General features: G+C 30.7%; 1 protein-coding gene across 1 annotated transcript in view; it reads right to left on the bottom strand.

Moving 5' to 3' along the window:
* Nucleotides 1–26,518, bottom strand: part of LOC145328850 (glycine receptor subunit alpha-2-like) — a 316,261-nt gene that overhangs the window by 53,237 nt on the left and 236,506 nt on the right. Inside the window, exons 13-15 of the mRNA XM_080172757.1 lie at nucleotides 17,065–17,162; nucleotides 11,665–11,737; nucleotides 3,296–3,365 (exon numbers count right to left, since the gene is read on the bottom strand). Of these exons, the coding sequence (XP_080028883.1) occupies nucleotides 3,296–3,365; nucleotides 11,665–11,737; nucleotides 17,065–17,162 (241 nt within the window). The remainder of the gene's footprint in view (nucleotides 1–3,295; nucleotides 3,366–11,664; nucleotides 11,738–17,064; nucleotides 17,163–26,518) is intronic.

The following is a 26,518-nucleotide window of genomic DNA, read 5'->3' as shown; positions in this document are numbered from 1 at the left end:
ACATTTGAACTAATTTTTGCAAACCAAGGTTGTATATTTAATGAATAAATGGATGTAGAATACGTGGATATTGTGACGGGGTATTTTTGTCGGCCAATTGGGTTGCTGATATAGTTCTCTGATATTGGTCTATTTTTCATAGTCTGGGAGGGGATAGGGTAAAGTATCAATGGGAGTTGGAGTGTGGGTTTCATTATTTTAACCAGCTGGGAAAAACATTTTATCAGAGTATGCGAGAATCTCACACAATATCATCATATTCTTTATCAAACAAGGAAGGATGACAACATCCATAAAAGCGAAGCTCTGAAATGGTATGACAGGCTAAAATTAACACTTGTAGAGTGTCATAACTGAATATATAAAATGTAAATAAAGTTTTGACTAAATTAAAAGTAAATTTGTTGCAAAATTTTTAAATACAGAATTCTGTTTTAAGGATATACTGACATTTTTAGGCTTTGCTTATAACATTGTACCTTATAGTAATAGGAATCAGTTCTCAAAAAAATCAGATCAATAGGATGATTATATCATATAAAAATTGTTGTTAAAAAGTTAAAAAATCAACATGTTTAAAATAAACGTACAGACATTCTGGTAAAGATTAAAGAGTTGCTACGTACCTAACTACTACAGGAATCATCATATAAAGTTTGAAATCGATAGGAATATTCTAGCATGCCTAAATTAACGAAAAAAACTGTCTTTTATGTACGGACGGACCGACCCTAATTGTAGAAAAGCTTCGCTTTTAATAATAGCTGAAAATGTAATTTTAAGAATCTAAAAAAAGCACTAAAGTATAGTTTTAATTCTTTTGATGCTTTATATAAAAATTTGATGCTTAAAAATGTTACCCTTTTTATGACAACTGTCATGTAAATTGTTACAACAAAGTTAAGGAAAATGCATTTTTTTTGCATAATAAAGTAAAGTGTTTTTGTTCTTTATGGCTACAATTTAAATCTTTATTCTAAATAAAAAAGAACATTTTTATTTTATTTTATGTCAAGTATATTTTTTGTGAGATTTGCTGCATTTTTTTTTCAATAAAGTTAAGTGAATATATGCTTATGGTTATAAATTTATGTATATTACTTTTTTGTTAAATTAAGTAGAAAAACTTTATATGTTAAAACCCCAAAATTTTAAAATCTTTTCAAATAAAATTTTTTCCTTTTCAAAAACTGAAAAAGTTTTTTTTAATTCATTGGCTTAAAAACTATATGTATTTTTATTTGATCTTTTAACCTTAGTTTTTAATCTAAAAAAGGGGAAATTTTGTTATTGAATATTGAGGGTGAACATCACTTTATCCTCTATTGTATTATCCTTTAAAATCCTTGATATGCTTTACCTATATTTGAATAAATTTTAAGAAAATGTGAAACAGGGGATAAACTTGTAAATCCTGTTGTCAATAACACCAACTTTATAACAGAATTTTATGGCTTCAGCAGAAAATAGGATAGCAACATCCATTAAAGCAAAGCTCTAATATAGCAGGACAGACGAACATGAACACTTATAGAGTGTCAGAACCTTATATAAAGATTATTAATCCATAAGTCTAAATAAAAGAGTATTTAAATTTGTTGCAACAATTTATCATCCATTGTCTTATCCCCCCATTGGAACCCCAGAAGGGTCCTGCACGCCCGCAGGACCTCTAAGAGCCGACCAGTTTTTGGCTAAGGAGGAACCAGAAAGAATGGGTCAAGTGTAACTGTCCAGCAGCTGCAGCCTACATTGATTTATTATTATAATTTTTAATAAACATATTTGTTGCTAACTCGCTGTACTGGCACCAGCAGCGAGTTAGCGCCCCTAGCTTAAAATTTTGTAATTAATAAGGTTATTATTAAGGCCATTAATGTAATGTATGTTGGTGCAAATGGTCATGTAGGCCTGCAAGCTGCCGTGCAAGAGGCGCGCAGTTGCACAGGATTAAATATCATATCATATCATATCAAGATTCCTAGATAATCTGTGTAATAATTTGATATTTTATAACCCACATTATATTGATGGTTTTTATGCAGTTTTATAATTGATCACTGAACGCATTTTTATTGCTTTCATTACCAGATCTATAATATAGATGTATATACAGATAACCAACTCCCTTCCTCTTTCAAAGACCTTTTTCGTCTGGAACCAAAATATTTTCTGCTATTTAGCTGTGTTAATATAAGCGACACCATTGGTTGATTTTCAATGACCAAACAGAGGGTTAACACAAGGACACTGCGATGGGGAGATGCAGTTATTTAACCCATGCCCTCTCTAGTTTCTTACTCTAATGTTTCATTTTTTTAGAAAGAATTTCTGACAAAGAAAATATTGTATTTAAAAGTGTATATAATGTAAAGCTAATCAAGATGAAGTGAATGAATATATAAAACTTTGTTCCATATAACAAGCTAAAGGGTGTTTTCCCTCAAATTTCTGTAGAGCACTGAACACCCCTCCTCCTTCTAATTTTTAAAAAATGAGAATATGGGGTGGTTTTTTGCCTATACCTAACCCGAAGCAGACCCGAAGGGGTCCCTAACCCCGCGAGGCTTTCTAGTTCCCAATGTAACCTAACAAAGACGAAGAAAGTCTTTCAAAAAAAAATTTAGACTTCATAAAAATGAAGGATGAGGAGAGGAGGAGTGGAAAAGAAAACCCCTAAAAATCCTTCGTTTTTATGACGTCACATGCTGATTTTTTGAGGGAATTTTTTCGTCCTCAACCTAACCTGGCCAAAAGTAATAAACAAACTTAAAACTACTCCACTCCTTATTTTCAATATATTTCAAAACAAAGGGGTTGGTTTCTGTGCTCAATAGGCATTTTGTGGGAAAGCACCATCTAAAGTTATACCTACAACAGTTCAACTTTCCATCCCAAGAGGAAAAGTTTTGACTATATTTGGCAACAAATAGTAAAAATTGGCGCAACTACAAACAAGCGTTTTCAATATGGCATTATTTTGTCTGCCGTTTTTTTTTTATTTTCATGTCAAACCCCATATAGGAATACTTAAATTTTTTGAAGATTTTGAGGGGGGGGGTGTAAAAAGGAAAGGGGCATACATAGACGTTATCAAGTTATGTTATAATAGATTTTCGTGTCATTATTTGTAGGTAGCATCTAAACAAGGATCTAAAGTTAACACCAGCCTGCATGGAAAAAGAAAATTATATGGACATACCAACGTTCGGATAAACAGACATAACTTGATTATATAACAGCTGCGCTACTAAAAATGCGCAAAATTGTAGATAGACTGTACACATGTTATTACCTACAAGAGCTCCGAATACAAAGAGGACACACACAATGACCCAGGCCTCAATAGCAGTCAACCCTTCAGCCTAAAATAAAATAAGAAAAATTGTTACAATTTCAATATATTGACTTAAACAAAACGTTTGATTTTTATTTTTGTTTAAAAATATGGTTAAAAAACTAATTTTCATTTAGTTTAATTTTTTTTTACTAAAAGATTTACTTATGTATTTTTAGCAAATGTTATTTTGCAGCTACTCTATAACTGAGGTTCGTCTGTTTGTCCGTCGAAGTATTACTTGAAACTTAGCTCTATTCTTTATTATTCTATTAACATAGTACTTTTATCGTTCTTTTGAACAAAATCTTTGTAATAAAGTAACAGGATGTCTGTTTGTCAGGCAGTATGGTTGTCTGTTTGTACCGAAGGTTCTCGCTAACCGCTTAACCGCTGGGATTCTCCTTTACAGGGTAGCTTCTCATAAGTCCAGGGAAGGATTTTAACTAGAGGCCTCTAGGGGCGTAGCTACTAGTGTTTACATAATTTAACATTTTTTATAAAAACATGTTATTGGCTTGTTATCGCTGCGCTACTTTAGAAATAACTGTTCATGTGTGTGATACAAATTCTAGTTATGCGTGTGATTAGAAAAATATTTTTAGCTTTTATTTTGTTTATGAAATAGCATGGTTAACTTTTTATATATATTTACAGTATGATCAAAATAACTTTTTTTGGAAATATATCTATTTTTAAGCTGAAAATATAATTATTTTAAATAAAGCTGGGTGTTTTGATAATTTCTTGAATATTGAACTTTAAATGAAATAAATAAAAAATACTTTTGAAAACCCTAAACCTTTAATAAGTGCTGCCATTATTCTTTTTGCTTCATACAAAATTATCAAGGGGGAGGTAAGTTGTGCTAAAATTCTGCAGAGGTGTGAGTTTAAAGGCTTAAAAACAGTAGAAGAACGATAAAATTTATGTTAACTTTGAAAGAAAAAAATTGTCTATAGTTCTTCTCAATAAGGAATACACATATTTAGTAAATGTTATCGTTTTACTACTTTTTTTAAGCCTTAAAACTCACACCTCTACGGAATTTTAGCACAATCTACCTTCCCCTTTATTGACAATTCAATTCAGAATACCAATGAAACATATTCAAAGTAGTAGGAATAAATTTCAACTAATTGTATAGTATTAAGTTAAGAAATTTATAATTAAGAAAAACACTAAGCGAATTACATATATAGGAGTACCATCTTGACCAAAATGAAGGGAGACCTTTAATGGGAGAAAATGTTTTTTTTTATTTCTGAAGCCCTTTTTGAGAAATGAGAAGAAAAATATTTAAGCAAGACTTAAAATTCTTTGAAAAATAAGATTATAAAGAGAAAAAAATGATACTAAAAACATTCATACTACATAAAATAAATGAATTAATAATAAAAGAGAAAAAAAATAAAGTAAACAAAAATTATTACATATCTAATTTTTTTTAATAATCTTGTAAAAATTTCTGTACAGTGTACACTCCCCATTATGATAAAGAAAATCACCGTTCTGTAAGTTATTTGTTAATAGGTCCTCAACGTTTTCAAGACAGTGTTTTGGGCGTTTAGGCATCCTTTGTTAAAAAGTTATTTTGATCATACTGAGAAATATATAATGTTATGATATTTATTTATTTTTACTAAATGCTTTTATTGAACTAACTCTACAAATTTTCTCATTTCTACTCACCTCAGAATTCTACAAAATAATACAAAATATAAAATAGAATCTATTTGTTCAAATATAATAAGTGTCTGTCTGTTCGTCTGTTTGTCTCTTAAGATCTCGCTAACCGCTAATCTGATTTGGTTGCGCTTAAGGGAAACTTATTTAAAAATGTACAATTTTCTTTAGTGGGGGCTAAATGGGACTTCCTTCCAACTGACAAAAAAAAATAATAAGCCCCTAGTCAGACTCGAGGGGACTAAGCCCCAAGACCCCCACAAAAAATTAGTTTCATTTCTTTTTTTTTTGAAAAAAATATTGATTAACCGTTTGCTATGTATTTCTCAAGTGTGTATTTTTATACATTTTTATGGGGGAGAAAAGTAAGGTTTCATTTTTTTTTTGAAAGGGTGGGGGGTAAACACGCCTCTACCCCCACCCTTAGACGCGTAATGCCCCCTTCCAATAGTTTTTTTTTCATAGTACAATGTAATTTAAGAAGAAATAAGATATAATTGTATAAGTTTATAATTTACATCCTATATGATGAATGGAAAAGAAGGAAAAATATAAATCGACAACTTTTTTGTCTCTCCGTTAAGGAATAATAATTATCTATCGCAACGTATTATAGACAGCTTTCTGCGCATATTAAAATTAAAGATCAAAAACAGTTTTGTTAGACTTGAAAAACCAAAGGCCCGGACTAACAAAACTGGTATTAATTTTTCATTTTAATATTCTTGGTAAATTGTCTTTAATACAATACTATACATGAATTATCAGTATGGCTAAGGTCCGGTTCTAATCCAGCGGATATTAATCGGTTTAGAAGCCATACTGGTAAAGTTATCACGCTGCTTAAAATGTTATCATAAGACTTTTATGTCGCTAATATGTCAGCCATGGACATTCTTATTCAATTTCTTCAAAGTAAAGCATTTATATTATGTCCATTATAACCTTAAACATTGAAATATTTATTTCTTTGCTATTTCATATCTTTTTAAAGTTAAATTAGTTAAGGTTGAGATTATTGGATATAAATTAGTGAATTTGATTACCTAACCTTACTTAACTTAACTTTTGTCGGATAAGGACTTTTGTAGGATTAGGTCTTTTGTGCCTTGGGTCTTGTGTAATTAGGTCTTTTGTAGCAATGCCTTTTTTCCATTCAATTGTAATTTTGATGATTATTTTGACTGGTGCAAAATAGTTAATGTTCGGAGTAACCCTTTTTCTATGAAAATTATTGTGTTCCAATTACGTGTGATGTCATTAATAATTAACCAATCTTTTTTCTCTGTTTTCTTATTCATTTTTTTTAGCAGCGATGCTGTGCTATAGATAGGTATGTCTGGACGTTAGAACTTCAAAGTAAGAATAGTTATTTATACCATCGTATTATTGACACCTTTCCGTGAATATTAAATAAAAAAAAATATGAGATTAAAACCAGTTTTGTAAGTCCTAGTGAGCAAAAGGCCCGGGCTCACAAAATTGGTATTTTTTTATGATTTCTATTTAATATTCTTAGAAAATTGTCTATAATACAATGCTATACATGATTTTCATGAAAGCCATACTGAAATTATAATCAATGTTGTTGAAGGTTTAGACAATGAACAAAAAATATATGCTTACTCCCAATTATGATAAACAAAATTGCCCTTTATTTACATTAAAAGCATTAACAAGGTTGGACACTGCTGAGCTGGATCTTTAAATGTGTAGCCGATGTCATAGCCGTTACCATAGCCGTAGCCAGAGGTACAGCGACTAACCTAATAGCGATCTTTAAATCAAATTTTTAAATGTTTTCAATTTTAGATATTTAAAAAACATTTATTATTTTAATTAATTATAATAATATTAAAATTTAAAATTTTTAAAATATTTTAAGCGACGTCTACGGCTACGGCTACGACTACGGCTACGACTACGGCCATGACTACGGCTATGGCTACGGCAACGGCTACGGAAACGGCTCTACATTTAAAGATCCAGCTCTGTTAAAATTTTAGCTAAAAAATGAGAGAAAGTGTTTTTAAATCTTTGGGTACGAGTAAAATTCACAGCTAAATATAATATCTGTGCATCTAAATTTGTGGAAGTATGTGTAAATGAAAATATGCTGAGTGTAAGAAATTATAGTTTGCAAAAACAATTATAAACAGACATGTGTTAAGACTAAGCCAACTATAGTTCACACAATATTACCAAAAACAAGGATGACAACATCTATAAAAGCGAAGCACTGAAATTGAAGGACAAACTGTCATTAACACTTGTAGAGTGTCAGAACTGAATAATCAGAATATAAATGAATAAGAGTCGATGCAAAATTGTGAGTAAATTTATTGAAAATCAGCTTGATGCAGAATAATGTTTATGGACATGCTTACATTTTTAAGACTTGATCATAGAGTTGCTTCGCTTATAATATTGTACTTTGTTGTCCCAGGAATAAGTATACCAAAAATCAGTTCAATAGTTTAAAATATACGTACGTGCGGACATTCTAGTAATGATTATAGAGTTGCTACGCTTTATAAAACGTACCTAACTACTACAGGAATCACCATGCAAAGTTTGAAATCAATTCAATTAAAATTAATACTTTTAATTTATTAAATCTTTTGGTTGAAAAGTTTAAACACTACTAGCTTTTAAAGAACCAATCAAAATTTGATAAATGTACCCAAAGTTTTTGAGACAATGGAGTTATAAACTTTGGGTACAGTTGTAAAATAAAGTCGCTGAATGAAAGAAACTACCCATATTACTATTCTAGAATTAAAGCCAAAATACTTCCTAAGGGATTCTTTTCAATGGCGACGCTACTTTAGAATTCCAAATGTCCATATATAACTCACTTTGTCTGTCGGTGTGTCTGTAATGCCCAAGTAGTTTATGCTTAATAAATTAAATCATGATTAATAAAATCTAATGGAAAGATTTCTATTACCATCCCCAAAGTTTAGTTTTTACAGGCAAATATAAAATATTTCATACATATTTGTTGGGATGGAGGTTGGGAAGGGTTAGGTCCACCCATATTATCATATTATGTAAATAAAGTGTGACGCTTAAAATCTCAACAACTGCTCAACCTATTAAGCTTTCTTTTTTAGGTAATCCTTACATAGCTCCTGTAATGGCCATTTTATTTTCAGATAGAAGTCTTTCTATGATTTTAGGCTATTTTTATTGCTTGATCTCTCTGTTTGTTCGCCTCTTCGAATAAAGAGCCCCTTGAGGCTAGGGGCAAAGCAGCTATTGTATTATTATATACTAAAAATTATTATTGACGCATGAAAGAAAATGAATTTGATAAAATATATTTTCATCAGAAATTCCTCACTCAAAATTTTATTATCTCCGTCATATATTATTTAGTCTTTTTAAAAGCAAAGCTTTTCTATAATTAGGGTAGGTTCGTATATCCGTCCGTTTCAGTTAACTCTTTTCGTTAATTAAAACAAGTTATAATATAACTCTATAATAACTACCAGATAGTCCGTACTTCCATTTAAAACAAGCAGATTTTTAACTTTTTTGACAACTATTTTATTATGTTAAAATTATCCCATTCATCTGATTTTTTATACTGATTCCTATTACAACAAGGTACAGTATTATAAGCGAGGCATCTCTAAAATCAAGTCCTTAAAACGTCAGTATGTCCTTAAACAGTAACCTGTATTTAAGTTATGCAGTAAATTTACTTACAATTTTGTATAGTCCTATGCATTAATATTCAGTTCTGACACTTCGCTTTTATGAATGTTGTAATCCTTGTTAGCCATCATATTTGACGTGGTTGGGGAATGGTGCAGGAATTTAAAGGGATAAGACAATAGTTGATAAATAGTTGATAAACAATGTATAATGGAAGTTTTTATGACAATCAATGAGAAAATGTTTTATTAAAACTTTGGGGACCAGTGTGTAATACAGATTTTTTATCGTCTATATTTTATGTAAATAATATGAAGAAATAAAGATAAATAAAACACCTATTTACATATGCATGAATACATGAATTAAAGAATCGGGCAGTTGAAAAATTATGAAATTTTAGTGTTTATATCAAGTTGAGAGAGAATATTATTCTGTAAATTGCACTGGTATCCAAAGTTTTATAGCCACATTATCTTATTCTTTGGATAAATGTTTTGCTTGAATTGTGATTGGTTATTTCATATTAGTAGGTAGCTGGACAAAGTGTCTCAAATAACAGCCTTGTGACGTCATAAAAATGGTGGCTTATCCATCTCTTTTTTAGAGGGTTTCTTTCCCACTTCTCTTATCTTCTTCATTTTTATGACGTCACATGGCTGATTTTTGAGACATTTTGTCCAGCTACATTAGTAGTGTTCAAACTTTTATACGAATTATATTATACACAAGTGACAAAAGGGGTAATCTTGTTTATCGTTAAATGGGATGTCTATCAGTAAATCGTCTATTGGCCTTTAAAATATGAAATGAAGGTTTATGTGCTTGTCCTTAAGGGGCAATTCTTTGTATTTTCACAGTAGCTTTTCTCCTATTTCTAGCGCATTCCAGGGGCTCTAACCCTGCGGGGTAATCACCTAACCCACAATATTCCCAAAACTTTTCATTGTAAATAATATGAAATAAATTAAATGTTACTAACAGCACCTTACTTAAAATGTCTCTTTTTAAAAGCAAAGCTTTTTATGTTTTAATATAAACAGATTTACACCCAAATGATGATGAACATATTACCCCTTCTTTAGATTGAAATGAATGGTTGAAACGTTTGAACTCTGCTAGTTATTACCAAACACACAAGATTTTTTTTATAATTTTGTCAAATTTTGATAACGACGAATTAAAGAATATGTTCATAATACTTATGGTACAAGATTAATTTAAACTCTTATGTCCTTTCCCTCCCTGTATATGAATGAAACTAACAAACATACTACGATCATAGAATAATTTATATAGAAACATGATAGCGGCGTTTTTTTACATTGGAATCTCTAGAGATAGGATAATGGGCAATAGAAAATGTGCATCCCCAATGATGTTTACTAAAAATTAAAATTATTGGTTTGATAGTTTGGACACTACAGTTTTGGTGCCTACCAATCAAAAATCAATAAAAGAGTTAAAAATTTTTAAGCCAGCGAATTTATAGCCTAATATCCCAACCCTCAATTGGATGTTTTTCACATCACAAAAGAATAATCGTATTAACTATAGTAATAAAGATAGGTACAAGGCTAATTCTAGGTGATAAGAATATTAATAAATAACAAAATACTACTTGTGTGTAGATAAATATCATAGGTGGAAAGGTTTAGACACTAATCTTTTGTAACAACAAATCAAAAAATAATAAAAAGTACCCAAAGTTTTAAAACTGAAAAATAAAAGAAATTTACTTTTAAAATGTGTATACTATTTGTTATCAATTTACAATATGAAATAAACACAAGGATGACAACATCTATAAAAGAGAAGCTCTGAAGTGGTAGGACAAACGTACATTAACACTTGTATAGTGTCAGAACTGAATAATCAGAATATAAATGTATAAGAGTCGAAGCAAAATTGTGAGTAAATTTGTTGAAAAACTTCTTGATACAGGATAATGTTTATGGACATACTTACATTTTTTGGACTTGATCATAAAGTTGCTTTGCTTATCATATTGTACTTTGTTGTCCCAGTAATCAGTATTCCAAAAATCAAAATAATCGGATAATTAGATCACATAAAAATTTTTTGTTAAAAAAGTAAAAAATCAACATGTTTAAAATGGACGTACAAACATTCTGGTAAAGATTATAGAGTTACTACGCCTTATAAATCTACATAACTACTACAGGAATCACCTTGCAAAATCGATAGGACAATACAAACGTGCCTTAAATTAAAGAAAAAAGTCTATCCGTCTTAGACGGACGGATGCGCCGACCCTAATTATAGTAAGCTTCGCTTTTAAAAATCCAGTAACTTTTTTATTCTTAGATTGCATTCATTTTTTAGTATCTGCATAAAAACTAATAATAAATACCATATATTTTCTTTAATAAATATACATTGAGTTGTTCAATGTTCAATTTATTCTATAATTACCCCTGGATTTTTTTAGGGCGAAACCTCAACCCCTCTTCCCCCAAATTATGTTTTTTTTCATTATTTAAAATGAGTAAGAAATAGATCAAAATTAGGGTTAGGAAGTATTTTTATAATAGCCTTACAATATGATCAGCCGTTCAAGAGATCTTGCTTAACTTGAACATAAATGTAATGACATAAAATTAAAGTAGTTATAGCTAACATATTATCGACTGACGTTAATCTAATAGCATTATAATTTTTAACTATATGGATTGAAAAAGGTCTTTCATTACACCAAATAAAATAAATTAAATATAAAATAAAATATTTTCTAATTAAAACCAACAAACATACTAAATCTAAATTTTCTTTTATAGACGGTCAGACAAACACTTATGTTTCACAAAGTAGCTTTGCTACTAGAAAATGTAAAGATTATATTTTCATTTTATTTGTTTCCTCTTATTTATACCTCGTGCGTTCAACATTATCCAGACAAACAGACGAACACCTATGCTTCACAGAGTAGCTTCGCTACTAAAAGTTACAAAGTTTACCTTGGGAATATTAGTTGTTATTGTGTTGAAGATATTCACCAGAACAAGGAATACAGTGATCAAAAGTGTCATCCTGAAGCGAAAAATATTATCAATCTATCTATCTATTACTAGCGGCCCTGGAGGGGGGGGGGGGGTTCGAACCACCATTTTTAGTTTTTATTTTTACAAAGAAAAATTCATATTTTCTTTTCTTTTTTGAGGGGGTGTTTTTCTCTGCGAACGATGTAACAAGCATGCTAAATAAAAATTATTATCATTAAAACTAATAATATTCTAGTATATTAAAATTCCATTAACAAATAAATTATAAAACACATGTAATGCTATAATTTGAAATCAATTTTGCTTGCTTAAAAGGGAAAAAAGCATTAAAGATCCATTTATTATGCATTAACTATAATTTATAATAAAATATTTATTTGGCTGTTCCGGAGGTGGAATGGGGCGTTAGACGCTTCCTTATTATCGTAGCTTTACAGAAAGCTAAAGAGTAGAACTTTTGAATCTTTTAAGGAATTGTGCATTTTGATAGATTTTAAAGAAAATATATTTCCTATGACCGATAAAATCTATATTCAGATTATTGAAAAAATGTACTTTTTAATTTTTAAAGCGGAGCTTCTCTATATTATTGATATTTACATATACTACAGAGTCCTAAATCCAATCTAAATTAAGGTTTAACAAAAGTACCCAAAGTACATAATTCTACGAATGAGAGAACGTGTTGATAAAACTTTGGGTACCAATATAATTTACAGTCCAATGTCCCCTCCCTCCCAATTGTATGATATATACAAACTTAATAAAAAGTTCACAAAATTCTTTTATGTAATTATCCAATACATGGATCTTAAGTTTTAAGACAATGGACGAATCATAGAGAAAAAAATAAAAGAGAGGAATCAAAGCAACTAGAAGACGAAAATAGGCAGTGGGCCTAGAGGCCTACTCAGCGCTGTTGCCGCGCTAAAATTTATTGCTATTCCACTACTTTTCAAATGGGAGGATTAAAAATTATTAAAAAAATATTTTTTTACTTTTTACTATTTCCATATTTAGGGCAAGAATATTAGATTAGATATTTTCGTTTTAATGTTTTAATTAAAATTACATAGAATTTTATTTTTATTTAAAAAAATTTGTTCATGAAAGATGAATCCTTCTATTTCTAAAAAGGGGGAAATTTTTTTCATAATAAACATTCAGCTGATTCTGACCGCCCACGGCTGTTTGCTAAATATCGCTTTTCTTTTTATTCACATTATTATTTATGATTGACTTACAAGAAGCCCTGGGCGGCTTTTGATTTTCGTCTGCTTCTAAATTTAGGGATGGGGAAGTAGTATTTTACCATGAAAAAGGGGTGAGTATTCATCCTCTTATCCTTTTTCCTTTTGGACGAATTGACAAACATCTCCAATAATAATTAACAAAATTACCACTTTTGTGATTTTAAAAATAGTTATAGAAAAGTTTGGCAAATGCCCTACTGAGCTGGATCTTTAAATGCGTAGCCGTTGCCGTAGTCGTGGCCAGAGGTACAGCCACCGACCTTATAGCGATCTTTAAACAGATTTTATAAAAGTCCAATGAGAGGGAATTATTCACAAAAATAAATTGGGGACCAGCCTAATTTATAGGCTAATATCCCCTCCCTTCCATTAGCGATGTATCTAGAAGGAAGATTTTTTTATATAATAGAAGGTCCTGGAACAAACGCAGGAGTTGACACTTAATCTAACCTAACCTATTTTTTTTACCATCTTTTAGGTTTTTTTAATGCCTAACCCATGCGGGGAGCTTATTTGTACATTCATATCTTAACCTAACCTAATCTGTATAGAAATACTTAATTTGATTAATATTTTAACACTTCTGCGTTTGGGACTCCTGCGTTTGTCCTGGAACCTAATAGAAGAGTAGTTTTGCTTTTGCGATACATAATGTAATCAATGACTTTTAGATAAAATATCAATATCAAGTTTTAGTCTAAACAAGAATAACATTGTAGCCAAAAATAGCATTCCTCAAATACTAACATTTAATAGATTTCTCAATTCTACAATGATAGCTTGAAGGGTTGGGACTTTGAACAGTATACTGTACTGGTCCCCAACGTTTCATAACACGTTCTCCCATATATGTATGTGTTGGCTTTAAAAGTTTGGAAACTTTTATGAAACTATCGCGATAACTAAAAACTTTTCAACAATAATTTCCTAATTTTAGTCAAAAGAAAATCAAATGTTTATAGTTACTGCTCTGATAATTTCCTTTTTTTCAGGTTTTTTTAAACTATACAAATCCATATTTTAGAGTTGATACGCTGTTAAATACAGACATTAAATTGCATTTTGTTCGCAAAAAAAAGTTTAACATTGAAAACTTTATTTGTGTTACAAGTTAAAGTTTTAGTGTTAAACAGCAAACTTTAAGCTTTTTTTAACAAGAAATACCACAGGGATCTTAAGGGATAAGACAATCGAAGATGAATTGATTTGCATACACAGTGATGAACAAAAATAAAAGAGTTTGAACACTGATAATATTTTATGTAATTAATCATGATTTAATAGAGGCACTTAAATATTTATGTCAATAAATAAGATTTATAAGATAACGTTGTTATTAAACTTTGGATACCAGTAAAACTTATATTTTAATGTCCCTTCCCTCCCTGTAAAAACCTGACATGTTAGAATAGACCAAACTTAAAAGGAAGGTATGTGACATTGGACTGTAAATACAGTATACGTTACGAAAAATGACCGGTTTTTAAAAAGTCCCCATTGTAATGAAGTTGCAACCCTATTTTTTGTATGTGTGATCTTTATATACATGTATAATGGGGTTTGTTGCGGTAAATTAGACCAAAGAACATTTTCCGACATTCAGCAGGCTATGAAAGAAAATATTCAAAATGAAAAAATTCAGACCCTGATGTATTTTAGGTGAATTTTGGTTAAGCCGAAAAATCATAGATTTTGAGGTCTTGATACATACTTTTTGGGCTCAAATGACTTGTATGAGAGCTAGGAAGTCGGGTAAGCTATGTCTATGCTTAATTCAATTTTACTATGTGATTTTTGGGCTTAAGTAAAACTTACTTCTTTTATAGCCTGCTGAATGTCGGAAAATGTTCTTTGATCTAATTTACAAATTCATTACAGGGGGGGGGGGGAGGGCTAGACCATTTTAAAGACAGGTCATTTTTCGTAACGTATACTGTAAAATATGCTTTTACCCAAAAATCTAGATACTCTTATTGTAAATCTTTTTTGTTTGTTCAAAATATTAATTGCTAAGTTTTTAAAATTGATTTTGTATTTCATCATTGAAAAGTTAAATCTATTTATCGTCTATTGTCTTATCCCTTCAGATCCCTAAAAAAGACATTATATCATAAGTTCCTATCAGGAATATATTTAAAAAATAATCTTTGAAATTCTGAACAAAAAAAAACAATTAAAAAAAGGACACAGTTCAAATTTATTTATATTTTTATACCTTTATAACAATTATCATACACAAAAAAACTGGGCGACATTGAGTTTCGGAGATATTTAATTGTTCTGTTTTTTGGATAAAACAATGAGTAGTAGAAGAATATTAGTAGAAGTAGAATAACGGACAAACGGACCAAAAACATACACATAAAGTGTAGCTTCGATATTTATTTTTATCTATCAAAATCTACCCTAGAAATGCAATAACAAATATTAATACAAATATTCATGAAGAGACAAAAAAAAGTTTTCAATGCCAGTTTACCCCAGGGATCTTAGGGATAAGAAAATGGAGGATTAAATTGTGAAAAACCTTAATTTTGATAAACAAGAATAAAAATATTAGTTGAAAAGATTGAACACCACACTTTCAGAAATAACAAATCAAAATTTAATAAACACGAACTCCAACTCGTTAGCTTTTATACTTTACAGAATTTTTCTTAATTAGGCCGAACCAATAATTTTAATCTATAATGGGATAATTTTTATATTAGAGTAAAACACTAGAGGAGGAAAAGATTAAATAACTGTATCTCGCTATCGCATCAACCTTGTTCGTTTAAAATCAACCAATGGTGTCGCTTATATTAACACAGCCAAGTAGCAGAAAATAATTTAGAATGTCATTGAAAAAGGAAGGGAGGTAGTTGTCTGTATATACATCTATACTATAGATCTGTTATTTTTATCATTCAAGATGTATATCAATTGATCAATTGTCTTATCCCTGCAATATACAAACAATCAGCTTCTTTACTCTATCTCCATATCCCTGAGTTAAAAAGATGTTAATATTGTATTCATGATGATTGGAATATCTGTGTTGCTTTAAAAACATTGGCATCAGAAGTTTATACATTGCAGAGGGGAATCCTCAAAAGTAAAATGCAAAATGGAATATTGGCTATCTGAGGTTTTTTAGTCATTAATTTTCGTATGATCCCATTATAAAAAGTTGTAAGGTTTTTTTGAGTTCTTCATTTTAGAAAAACTTCTTTTGGAAACCGGGATGAATTTAGGCTATTCAATTTTCAAGTTCCAGTATTTTAATAGTTTAATAGTTTTATGCTATTTTTCTTTACTCTTCCTCCTCTTTTCAAATACAAGTTCCCTAGACGATAGGGGCGAAGCTACAAATTTAATAAAAATTTTGTAATGTTGTAAGGACACTGAAATGCATTGACAATAAAACTGCATATAGAATTTATATCATCAAATTCAAATTTCATAGGAATTTAGTTATTTGGTCTTTTTTCATGTAACTAAAGGGATATGATTGATAATCCACGACAAATTGACGACACTGAAAGCTTTAAAATAAAACAAATTAGAATTAAATAAAAATCAAAAAAACAACCATTGCATTAGAGGATTGTTCTAATTAAACTTTGGGAACTAGAACATTTGTATACCCCCCGTACCAAATTTTGCTTTTTAAAAAAAGTTGAAACTTAGTAAAGTGTTTGACACATTATTAGATTTTTATCGTTTCTTAAAATATTTTCATTTATTTATTTGTCTGTCAGTCTGTCTATCTATCTGTCTGTCTGTCTGTCTGTCTTTCTGTCTCTCTTTCTGTCTGTCTGTCTTTCTGTCTTCCTGTCTTTCTGTCTGTCTGTCTTTCTGTCTTTCTGTCTTTCTGTCTGTCTGTCTGTCTGTCTGTCTGTCTGTCTGTCTGTCTGTCTGTCTGTCTGTCTGTCTGTCTGTCTGTCTGTCTGTCTGTCTGTCTGTCTGTCTGTCTGTCTGTCTGTCTGTCTGTCTGTCTGTCTGTCTGTCTGTCTGTCTGTCTACCTATATATCCATCTATCTATCTATCTATCTATCTATCTATCTATCTATCTATCTATCTATCTATCTATCTATCTATCTATCTATCTATGCTGACCTGCCAGGTACAATATCTGGAGGAATAAGAAAACTGATCCAGGAAACAATTACAAACATTCCAGATGGCAAGTAGCACGTTATTATGTAGTGAGATACCTAGAAAATTAAATATAAATTAGATATCTAATACATAGAAAGATAGACAGAAACAATGATATACATTCCAGATGGCAAGTAGGCGTTATCCTCTTAGAATTTTTTTTCCAATTTTGAAAATTTTAGTACCCCTTCCCCCCCCTCCCCGACATTTTAGATTAGGTTAGGTTATAGGCTAGGGAGCCGAGCGCTGCGGCCAGAGTTCATAGTTCTGTTTGGGGGAGGGGGGGGAGGGGAGGAGTGGATACTCAAATTTTCATAATTGAAAAAAAATTTCTAAGAGGATAGTACCCATATTATTATGTGAGATATCTAGAAGATAAAAGATAGAAATTAGATAAATTACAGATAGAAAGATAGGTAGAAAAATTTATATAAATTTCAGATGGCAAGTAACATGTTATTATGTAGTATGATACCTAGCAAATAAAATAGAAATTAGATATATAATAGATAAAAAGATAGACAGGAACAATGATATACATTCCAGATGGCAAGTAACATATTATTATGTCAGATACCTAGAAAATTAAAGATAGAAATTAGATAGTTAATAGATAGAAAGATAGATAGTAACAATGATATATAATTCAGATTGCGAGTAGCATGTTATCATGTAGTGAGATACCTAAGGAAAGATAGAAATTAAATATCTATAATACAAAGTGGAATGAAGTCTGTCCGTCCGTCCGTCCGTCTGAAGCTTAATATCTCTGTAACCACTGAACCGATTGGATTCTACTCTTTAGGGTATATACCTATTGGTCCTGTGGTGGTTTTAAGCCATTTCTTGAGGATGGGACACCCCCAACTCCCACTAAAAATGATAATTCCCCCCCAAAAAAAAAAAAAAAAAAATTTCATATTTTTTTCTAATTTTTAATTTTTTTTTAGGTATGTTTTTATATATTTTTATAAATTTTTATATTTTTTTATACTTTTTCATACTTTTTTATATTTTCTTTATGTTTTCAATTATATTTCTTCTTTTTAAATTTCTTTTCTTCTTTTAAACTTTGTTTTATCAAATTTCCTTCTCCTGTAGGGGCGAAGCCCCATAAAGGCTAATGAAAAAGAAATTTTAAAAAACAATAAAAAAAAAGAAAAAATTCAAAGGTTTTAAATATAAAAAGTTATAAAGAGTTATGACATGTTATAAAGAGTTATAAAATGATATAAAGAGTTATAAAATGTTATAAAATACAGAAAATATCTAAATAAAAAATGTAAACAAAATTTTTAAAATTCTCCCCTGAACCTTCAGAAAAAAAACCCTAGAGGCTAGGGGCGAAGCCGCTAGTATAATAAAAAAGTAATAAAAAATATCTCCATTTATCAAAAAGAGAAGTAGAAATATTCAGTCATTTTTGACATTTTTTGACATATTTCTCTTGGATTGATAAATTTTCCTCTTCTTATGCAAAAATCCTTAAAAATTTGAAAGATTGAAAACCAATGAAATTTATTATCTGCTGGCATAATCCCATTGATCGCAAGGGAAGAATAACAAGGATGACAACATCCATAAAAGCGAAGCTCTAAAACGGTAGGACAAACGGACATTAACACTTGTATAGTGTCATAAATGATCAGAATATTTTTGAATAAAATGTGTATACTATTTGTTATCAATTTACAATGAAATAAATACAAAGATGACAACATACATAAAAGCGAAGCTCTGAAGTGGTAGGACAAACGGACATTAACACTTGTATAGTGTCAGAACTGAATAATTTAGAATATAAATGTATAAGAGTCAAAGCAAAATTGTGAGTAAATTTGTTGAAAAACTTCTCGATACAGGATAATGTTTACGGACATACTTAAATTTTTAGGACATGATTATAGTGTTGCTTTGCTTATAATATTGTACTTTGTTGTCCCAGGAATCAATCTACCAAAAATCAGAACAATCGGATAATTAGATCACTTAAAAATTTGTTGTTAAAAAAGTAAAAAATCAACATTATTAAAATAGACGGACATTCTGGTAATGATTATACAGTTGCTACGCTTTCTAAGTCGTACCTAACTACCACAGGAATCACCATGTAAAGTGAAATCGATAGGACAATTCTAACATGCCTAAATTAACGAAAAAAGCTATCCGTCTCGGACGTACGGACGGACGGACGTACTGATGGACGGGCGTACGGGAAATCCTAATTAATGAAAAGCTTCGCTTCTAAAAAGACTTTGTAAAGATATTTTAAATTATACTGGTTTCTGGTACTCATTGTTTAAATACATGTTCTGTAATTAGTTGGGTAATACATTTGATACTTATTTTATCTAAAAGTATCTAAGTAAGTGTCTAAAATATGACCTTGATAATATAATATCAATATGACCTTATTTAAGCTACTTGTTTATTATAATTGAGTGGTGTGAATAAATTTATCGTCCATTATCTTATCCCCCCAGACCCCTATCAACTTTTGTTTTGATTATCTATGTTGGTTATTATAAGGTATGTTATTATGCCAAACAGACTTTAAGACCCAAAATGCTTTTTTAATCTTTTTTTAAAAGGAGGAGGGTACAAGGAGTAAAGCGAAATAAATTTTTGGTCCTAGGACAAACGCAGGAGTCCCAAACGTCGAATGGACAAACATCGGAGTAGACACTTAACCTAACCTAACCTAACCTATTTTAGACCATCTTATAGGTTTTTAAATGCCTAACCCCTGCGATGGGCTTATTTGTACACTCATATTCTAACCTAACCTAATCTGTATAGAAATACTTAATTAACTCAATATTTTAACACTCCTGCGTTTGTCCACTCCGTCGTCTGGGACTCCTGTATTTGTCCTGGACCCGATTTTTTTGTTGGGGTTGCGATGAAAATCGTATATATTGCATCCCCCATTACCCTCTAACCCTTTTGAGGTTCTTTTATATTTTTTAAAGGCGAAACTTTTCTATAATTAGGGTCGGTCCGTCCGTGACGGATAGCTTTTTTCGTTAATTTAGAATTGTCCTATCGATTTCAAATTTTGCTTGGTGATTCCTGTAGTAGTTAGATACAATTTAGAAAGCGTAGTAGTACGTCCATTTCAAATATATTGAATTTTTAACTTTTTTACCAACTTCTGATTTTTGGTATGCTCATTCCTGAGAGAACAAAGTACAATATTATAAGCGAAGCACCTCTATAAGCAAGTTCTAAAAATGTAAGTATGTCCTTAAATATTATCCTGCATTAAGAAGTTTTTCAACAAATTTACTTACAATTTTCCTTCGACTCTTTTACATTTATATTCTGATTAATGAGTCCTGACACTATACAAGCGTTAAAGTCCGTCTGTCCTATCGTTTCAGAGATTCGCTTTTATGGATGTTGTCATCCTTGTTTTTATATTAATGATGAAGCATTGGTCCTAATATAAAAAATAATTGTGATATAATCAGTGATCTTAGGGGATAAGACAATGGGTGATTAATTGATGTACACCCCCCAATTTTGAAAGTTATGATTATTGGTGAAAAAGTTTAATCACTTATAGTTTGTACCAACCAATCAATGTGAAACAATTGAAAGGACGTATTTATAAAACTTTGGGTACATTTTAATTTTCAAAACAATATTCCCTCCCTACCTGAGTCCTAATATAACAAGGATGACAACATCCATAAAAGCGAAGCTCTGAAACGTTAGGACAAACAAACATTAACACTTGTATAGTGTCAGAACTGAACAATCAGAATATAAATTTGTATAAAAGGCGAACGAAACAAAATTGTAAGTTAATCTGCTGAAAAAAAAACTGCTTAAATACAGGATACAGGATATTGTTTAAGGACATACTAACATTTTTAGGATTTGATTATAGAGATGCTTCGCTTATAACAAAGTACTTTGTTATCCTATGAATCCTCAACATAATTCAAAAAGTAAGGTGTCAAATTAAAGATTTTACTATTTTTTTCATAATGGCAATTTTCTTCTTTTTTGTTGTGTTTCAGTATTCTAAAAATCAGACCAATCAGATATTTTTATCACATAAAAATTTGATATTAAAGAAGTTAATAAGCAACATGTTTAAAATAGACGTACGGACGTAACGATTATAGAGTTACTTCGCCTAACTCGTACCTAACTCCTATAGGAATCTCATCATGCAAAGTTTAAAATCGATAGGACAATTCTAACTTGACAAAAATTAACGAAAAAACTATGCGTTACGTACGGACGGAAGGACCGACTCTAATTATAGAAAGGCTTCGCTTTTAAATACTAATTGTGATACAATAGCCATCTATGGCCAAACAAATTGTTACAGACAAGGATAACCACATGACAACTTCCATTTGTAGCGAAGTACTAATAATATAGATTTTTAAATTAATCCTTTCAAAGCCATACTGGAAACATGATTATTATGGTTTAGGCCAAAGTATATTTCTTTTTTTATGCACATTGCTTTTTTGGATGATAAAATCATGTTTGTTGATTAATTGAATACATTTTTTTATAAGAATCGCCAGACGTCTAGTAAAAATAATTTATATGGAATGATTTTTAATCAGAGTTTGAAGGTATCTTTAAGGCTCAATGAAGATTAAATAAAAGTAACCAAAGCTTTTGAGCTAACGAATAAGAAGGTATATTTATAGAACTTTGAGTAAAATATAATTTACAGCCAAATGTCCCCTCCCTTTCTGTATCGAGATTTGGTCAATAACTTATTTTCTCGTATTCATTCGAATCCGGTGGATAGGAACCGGTTCTCATCCATACGAAAAAACTATGTCTATCATCGTATTATATCCAGCTTTCTACGAATATAGAAATGTACAATCATAAGATTAAAACCAGTTTTTTTAGCCCGTGCCTTCGGCAACTCGGGGCTAAAAAAACTAGTTTTAATCTTATAATTGTACATTCTATATCCGCGGAAAGCGGTTTATAATACGATGAAAGAAATAACTATTAAATATTATCAAATATCAGATTATAATGATATGAATATATGAATAAGATTTTGGTGTCTGAAGTTTTGTAGCGCAGGTTCTATAAAACAATTACACTAGGGAGTCTTACCGACCGTTCGACTGATTGTAGACCACAATTAGCTTTCATCTTTTCATCTTATTTTTAACTATCAGCTACGCCACTTGTAAAGTGTCAGAACTGAGTAGGCAGAAGTCGAAACAGAATTGTAAGTAGATTTGTTGCAAAATACTGTTTAGATACAGGATACTGTTTAAGGACATATTTTCATCTTTGGGACTTGATTACAGAGATGCTTCGCTTATATCCTTGTACCTTGTTGTCCTAGGAATCAGATAAATAGGAAAATTATATCACAAAAAATAAACATGTTTCGAATATACGTACGGACATTCTGATAACGATTATACTGAGTTAATTTTAAGGACGAACGGACCGAACCGAATTGTAGAAAAACTTCGCATTTAGAAATTTGTAGGTCAACCAAATATTTATCATTTCCAGATTTTCTCTATTTTAACTTTATTTAAACTACTCTTGAAAAGTTTGTTCTTAGCTTTCAAAAATTTTGTCATCCTTGTTTTCCATATTTATAATGATTTTTATTTTCTATGAATATTAAGAGATATAAGTTTTCCGGAATTTTAATGTAGGGAGTAGATTTGAAATCTGCATCAAATTTTAAGGATTTTTTATAAAATTCGTTTTTTTGTAAAATTCTTTATCTAAAAGCGAAAATACATTTTAAGTTAATTAATTTTGACCAATAGGATAGGTGGATTTTGAACTACCTGCGCTCTAATTGGTTGAATGATGTACGACATCCAATCAGAGCGCAGATTTTTTAAATCCACCAATCACAGATGCCAAAATTAATTAACTTAATTTGTATTTCCGCTTTTAGATAAAGAATTATATAAAAAACGAATTTTATAAAAAATCCCTAAAATTTGATGCAGATTTCAAATCTACTCCCTACATTACAATTCCGGAAAACTTATATCTCTTAATGAATATGAATATCATATATGTAAATAGTTATGTAAGAACCAGATATTTTGCCAAAGTAGTAATAATTGGTAAATCTACCACGAAAAGATTTGTTAAAAGATTTTGTAAGCAAAGTCGATTCATTTCGAGTAGATTTTTTAGTAGCGAAGATACTCTATATTCACTTTGTCTTTTAGTCAGACAGTCCGTAAAGCGTTGAGGAAATGTGATTTTCTCAGCTGCTATTAAAGATAGACAGCTGAAATTATGTTTGAAGATTCTAATGACAATATGCATCTAATCTTTACATAATTATGTTCGTCTGTATGACAGATGTAAACGTTATTCTTTTAAGGTTTCGTGATTTTCTTGTTTTTGCATATTCTCTCTCTTTGTTATGGGAACTCAACATCTACTTTATGACCCATTTTGTCTGCCCATTCCATAATCTTTTTATGTGCTTTTTTACTCATGAATGGTATCTATCCAATTGTTGAAAGTTTAGTCGGATTGGGGGAAGTTTTAGCTTAATATAAAAAACTAAAGATTGCGACGTAAATATTTTTTTGATCAAGATTTTTTCCTAGAGATTTTTGACGGTCCTCAAGACATATATTCTGTCATAATGCCTATAATGTCATATCTCCTACAAAAAAATTTGTAATATACTGAAGTTGCAGCGCTAATTATGTACATTATAACCCTTGTTGTTATATAGAATGTGACAGAAACAAAATAAGCTAATTTAGTTACATAATAATATGTATTTATTATTGAGGGATCTTAAGGGATAAGACAATGGACGATAAATTTATATACATCCCAAGTAGTCATTATTAAAATTAGGGTTGGGCTGGATACTTTATGGCCGGACACCGGATATCGGATATCTGGCTGATTTTTAAAGCCGGATATCCGGCAAATTACCGGATATTCAAAATAACCAGATGTCAGGCCAAACCGGTTATCCGGCCCAACCCAAATTAAAATTACACCCTCATAAGATCAATATTAAAATCAGCCAATCAAAATTCACACAACAATGCCTATTTTTTTTTAGACAAGGCAAAAGGTAACATGGTATCAATCTTTGGGTACCAGTTGAATTTGCAGTCCAATGTCCTCTCCCTCCATCCTATTATTGCTTTTCACAATACCCATTTTTCCAACGTGTGGAGAAGAATGTCTGTTTGTTTTACCGTTTGTCTGTTGGATTAGTTTTAAAAGTTCGGGTATAGTCCCTTTCGTGGCAACGCTCCTTAAGGGGCGATTCTTCGTTTTATTCACAGTAGCTTTTGTCCTATTTCTAGCCCCTGCGGGGGGCTCTAACCCTGCGGGGCCAATTGCCTAACCCTGTGGGGCATTCACCCAACCCCTAACCTAAAATAACCTATAAAAAGCCATTTTAAAAATACGACGAATCGCCCCTAAAGTTCCTTTCCAAGTTTTTTTAGGTATATTTTTTAGGGGGGTTCCATAACTTCATCAAAATGGTTGAATCCCCTAAAGTAGGGTTATTTTTATGAAGGGGGTAAAAAAACCAGAGGGTGGGGGCGAAGCCGCTCGTAATAGTATACAGCATGAAAAGTAAATATAGAAAATAAATGGTAAATATTTGCCTAATTTTTCCATTTATTATGAATTAACATGTCTATAATTTAGTTAATGGGGGAGAAGGATAAATTGAATGGATACATGGACGATACCATCAATTACAGGCGCATACAAGATGACTGTTTGTCTGTCTGTCTGTTTGTCTGTCTGTTTGTCTGTCTGTTTGTCTGTCTGTTTGTCTGTCTGTTTGTCTGTCTGTTTGTCTGTATGTTTGTCTGTATGTTTGTCTGTCTGTTTGTCTGTCTGTTTGTCTGTCTGTTTGTCTGTATGTTTGTCTGTATGTTTGTCTGTCTGTTTGTCTGTCTGTTTGTCTGTCTGTTTGTTTGTATGTTTGTATGTATGTTTATCTGCCTGTTTGTCTATATGTTTGTCTGTATGTTTGTCTGTCTGTCTGTTTGTCTGTCTGTTTGTCTGTCTGTTTGTCTGTCTGTTTGTTTGTATGTTTGTCTGTATGTTTGTCTGTCTGTTTGTCTGTCTGTTTGTCTGTATGTTTGTCTGTATGTTTGTCTGTCTGTTTGTCTGTCTGTTTGTCTGTCTGTTTGTCTGTCTGTTTGTCTGTCTGTCTGTCTGTTTGTCTGTCTGTTTGTCTATACCGAAGGATCTCGATGAACCGGTATGGTTCTCATAAGGAAGGTTATAACTATTTTTGGGGAAGATACCACCACCCTCTCAAGAGAAATGGGTTATCGAATTCAGCTCCCCCCTCTTCAAATGCCCATAGAGGCCTCTAGGGGTGTAGCCGATATTAATAAAAGAAACTAATTGAAAGTGCTTGAAATCATATTAGAATTATACATTAGTTTTCATGGAAACATGCTTTTTTATGAAAGAGAGATTATAGCCATTAGGAACAAAAATGTACAAACCAAATAAAACGAATAAAAAATATTTTTTGATGCACAAAAATCCTTTCTTTCTAGCTCTGGGTGACTGCAGGCAAATGAATCCTTAGAATTTAATTTTAAACTTTAAACCGCAGACTAAAGACCAAGGCTGGAAGGGGATTTTTTACTGCAAATAAAAAGTGTTTCCAAACTTTTATAAACATAATTTATTTTTAGTTGGCTTAAACACTTTGGAGACTTTAATTGAATCTTTATTGGGTTGTCTTAACTTTTCTAGCAAATATTTAAATCTACAGAAGGGGTATTTTGTTAATTGTAATTGTTGATCATGTATCGTCCATTGCCTTATCCCCTTAAGATCCCTGTAATGGCTTTACCTACACAATGCCATACAAAATAAAAGAATATTTAATAAAATATAGATAGATAGATAGATAGATAAGATAGATAGATAGATAAATAGATAGATAGATAGATAGATAGATAGATAGATGATAGATAGATAGATAGATAGATAGATAGATAGATAGATAGATAGATAGATAGATAGATAGATAGATAGATAGATAGATAGATAGATAAATAGATAGATAAATAGATAGATAGATAGTTAGATAGTTAGATAGTTAGATAGATAGATAGATGGATAGATAGATAGTCAGATAGATAGATAGATAAATAGATAGATAAGATAGATAGATAGATAGATAGATAGATAGATAGATAGATAGATAGATAGATAGATAGATAGATAGATAGATAGATAGATAGATAGATAGATAGATAGATAGATAGATAGATAGATAGATAGATAGATAGATAGATAGATAGATAGATAGATAGATAGATAGATAGATAGATAGATAGATAGATAGATAGATAGATAGATAGATAGATAGATAGATAGATAGATAGATAAATAAATAGATATAGATAGATATATAGAT

This window comes from Acartia tonsa, chromosome 9, assembly GCF_053477335.1.
Source record: "Acartia tonsa isolate MP-2025a chromosome 9, ASM5347733v1, whole genome shotgun sequence".
Lineage (NCBI taxonomy): Eukaryota > Metazoa > Arthropoda > Copepoda > Calanoida > Acartiidae > Acartia > Acartia tonsa.
Note: the sequence above shows the minus strand (reverse complement) of the source record. Positions and strands in the feature narration are given on the sequence as shown.